This window comes from Heliangelus exortis, chromosome Z (assembly GCF_036169615.1).
Source record: "Heliangelus exortis chromosome Z, bHelExo1.hap1, whole genome shotgun sequence".
Taxonomy (NCBI): Eukaryota; Metazoa; Chordata; class Aves; order Apodiformes; family Trochilidae; genus Heliangelus; species Heliangelus exortis.
Window position 1 is genome coordinate 25355989 of NC_092454.1, and position 2040 is coordinate 25358028.

At 52.2% G+C, this 2040-nt stretch overlaps 1 protein-coding gene across 1 annotated transcript; it reads right to left on the minus strand.

Moving 5' to 3' along the window:
• Positions 1-717: 717 nt before the first annotated feature.
• LOC139789412 (AN1-type zinc finger protein 5-like) lies at positions 718-1357 on the minus strand. The gene has a single exon (XM_071730093.1). The coding sequence runs from the start codon at positions 1207-1209 to the stop codon at positions 856-858; it is 354 nt and encodes a 117-aa protein (XP_071586194.1). The 5' UTR covers positions 1210-1357; the 3' UTR covers positions 718-855.
• Positions 1358-2040: the final 683 nt, after the last annotated feature.

Below are 2040 nucleotides of genomic sequence, written 5' to 3' on the forward strand. Positions count from 1 at the left end.
ATAATGTGTCACAATCACATTATGTTAGCATAGATTTGGTGATTAATGGAGCTACACAGCCTCTGCACAAGACATGGCTTCAATATGAATAGTCCCAGAGCAGGTGGAATAGAAGTCTCCCTGCCTGAACTTGACTATTACTAGACCTGTTCCTAAACAGCTACATATAACAACTGGAAGTCAAAGGAGTTTGAAAGGAGGGAAAGGAAGCAATGAAAATAACATTGAATATAAATAACTTGTAAAAGAGAAGAAGTAATCATTGATCTTTAGTTCTGTAGTTTGTAGGCAGCAGGTGGCAGGACCTGCCGAGTAATGAGCTCAGTCGGTGCTCAGCTTCACCTGTGCCCAGTTAGGGCTGGCCCAAGTGCGCATGATCAAAGATCAAGGGCCAATAAAAGGTGGGGCTTGAGACTGGCAAGGGGCTCACTCTGAAGCAGGTTTGCAGCCGTGCTGGTTGGTGGCCAGTCCTCTACCGATCCTGTCCTCACTCTGAGCTTGCCATCGCCTCGAAGCTCTTCTCCTGCAACATCTGGTGGAGAATGCGGGCAAGGGGACTCTGTGGGGTCTGAGCACTGGGAGCAGCGGGGCAGGACGGTGCCTTTCCCCTTGGGAAGCTGGTAAAGAACTGATCAGCCCACCTGTGGCTGTGGGACAGGCAAGAATGGAGAGCAGGAATGCCAAATGTCTGCCAGAGAGGTGCAAGGAGTCCCCGTGTCCGGGTGCTGGTTTGTGTGTGCTGCTGGAGTCCCCATCACACCACCCATGGGGCCGGGAGGAAGAGGAGGAGGAAGGCCGGGAGGAAGAGGAGGAGCACCGGGCCACCTGGCTGCAGTTCCAGCTGCTCAGCCCCCTTCACAACTTCTGTATCTTCTCAGCAATGACGATGGGGTTCTCCTTACGGATCTTCTCAGCAGCCTCTGCCTTGTAGTCGTAGGGGCAGCCGTGCATGTCCGAGTACCGGTGCAGGGCACAGAACAGGTTCCCACAGCGGCAGTCGAAGCCAGTCAGCCCGATCTTCTTCCGGCAAGTGAAGCAGCGATTCTTCTTCGGTTTGGGTTTTTCTGAGGCTGTCTTGCCTTCAGCTGTATTCTGGGATATTTCCAGCAGGGTACCTGATGAGGAAGATGCTGATGAGGCTTCTTCTGTCTTGGGGAGCTCCTCAGTCTCACTGCTGTTTTCTTCTCTGGATATGCTCATGGCCGTCATCTGATGGGTCACAGGAGTCTGAGCACTGGCTTTTGGATCCTCAGGAGTGGAGTCTCCATCTGCATTCTGCCCTGTGATGGAATCTGAAGCCAGGGGGCTGCTGTTGGGACCACTGGGTGCTGGGGGGCTTATCCGGTCACTGCTCTGCTGCCTCTACTAACTATGTTACCCAGAGACTGGCACCTCCTGGTCATTGACCTAAAGGACTGTTTCTTTACGATCCCTCTAAATCGTGAGGACACCGATCGCTTCGCGTTCACGATCCCATCAATCAACAAAAGTGAACCAGCGAAGCGATACGAATGGGTAGTGCTTCCTCAGGGAATGAAAAATTCCCCAACAATATGCCAATCGTATGTGGCATGGGCGCTTACCCCGATCAGAAAAGCAATGCCGGACACAATAATATATCACTATATGGACGACATCTTATTCTGTCAACAAGCCCCGTTCCCCGAAAACATCAGCCAGGTCTTGACCGATCGGCTCAAGGCCAAAGGACTAACCGTGGCTCCGGAAAAAATCCAAACAAAGTCACCCTGGAGCTACCTTGGATGGAAAGTGACTAGCAGTATGGTGAGGCCACAGAAATTGGAGGTAACCCATTCAGTTAAAACTCTGAATGACGCCCAAAAACTCGTGGGCGAACTCCAATGGGTAAGACCCATTATAGGCCTCACCAATGAGGACATTCATCCCTTTTTGTCCTTGCTACGGGGTACCCAACCAGGGGCGCCTGTGGACTGGACAGAGGAGCATTCAAGAGCTCTCAAACAAATTGTCCACAAGTTGACAACCGGCTTTGCGGATCGGCGAGACGCCGCCCACCCC

Coding starts and splice junctions, on each gene's coding strand:
- LOC139789412 (XM_071730093.1), bottom strand. CDS start 1,209: ATGACGGCCATGAGCATATCCAGAGAAGAAAACAGCAGTGAGACTGAG.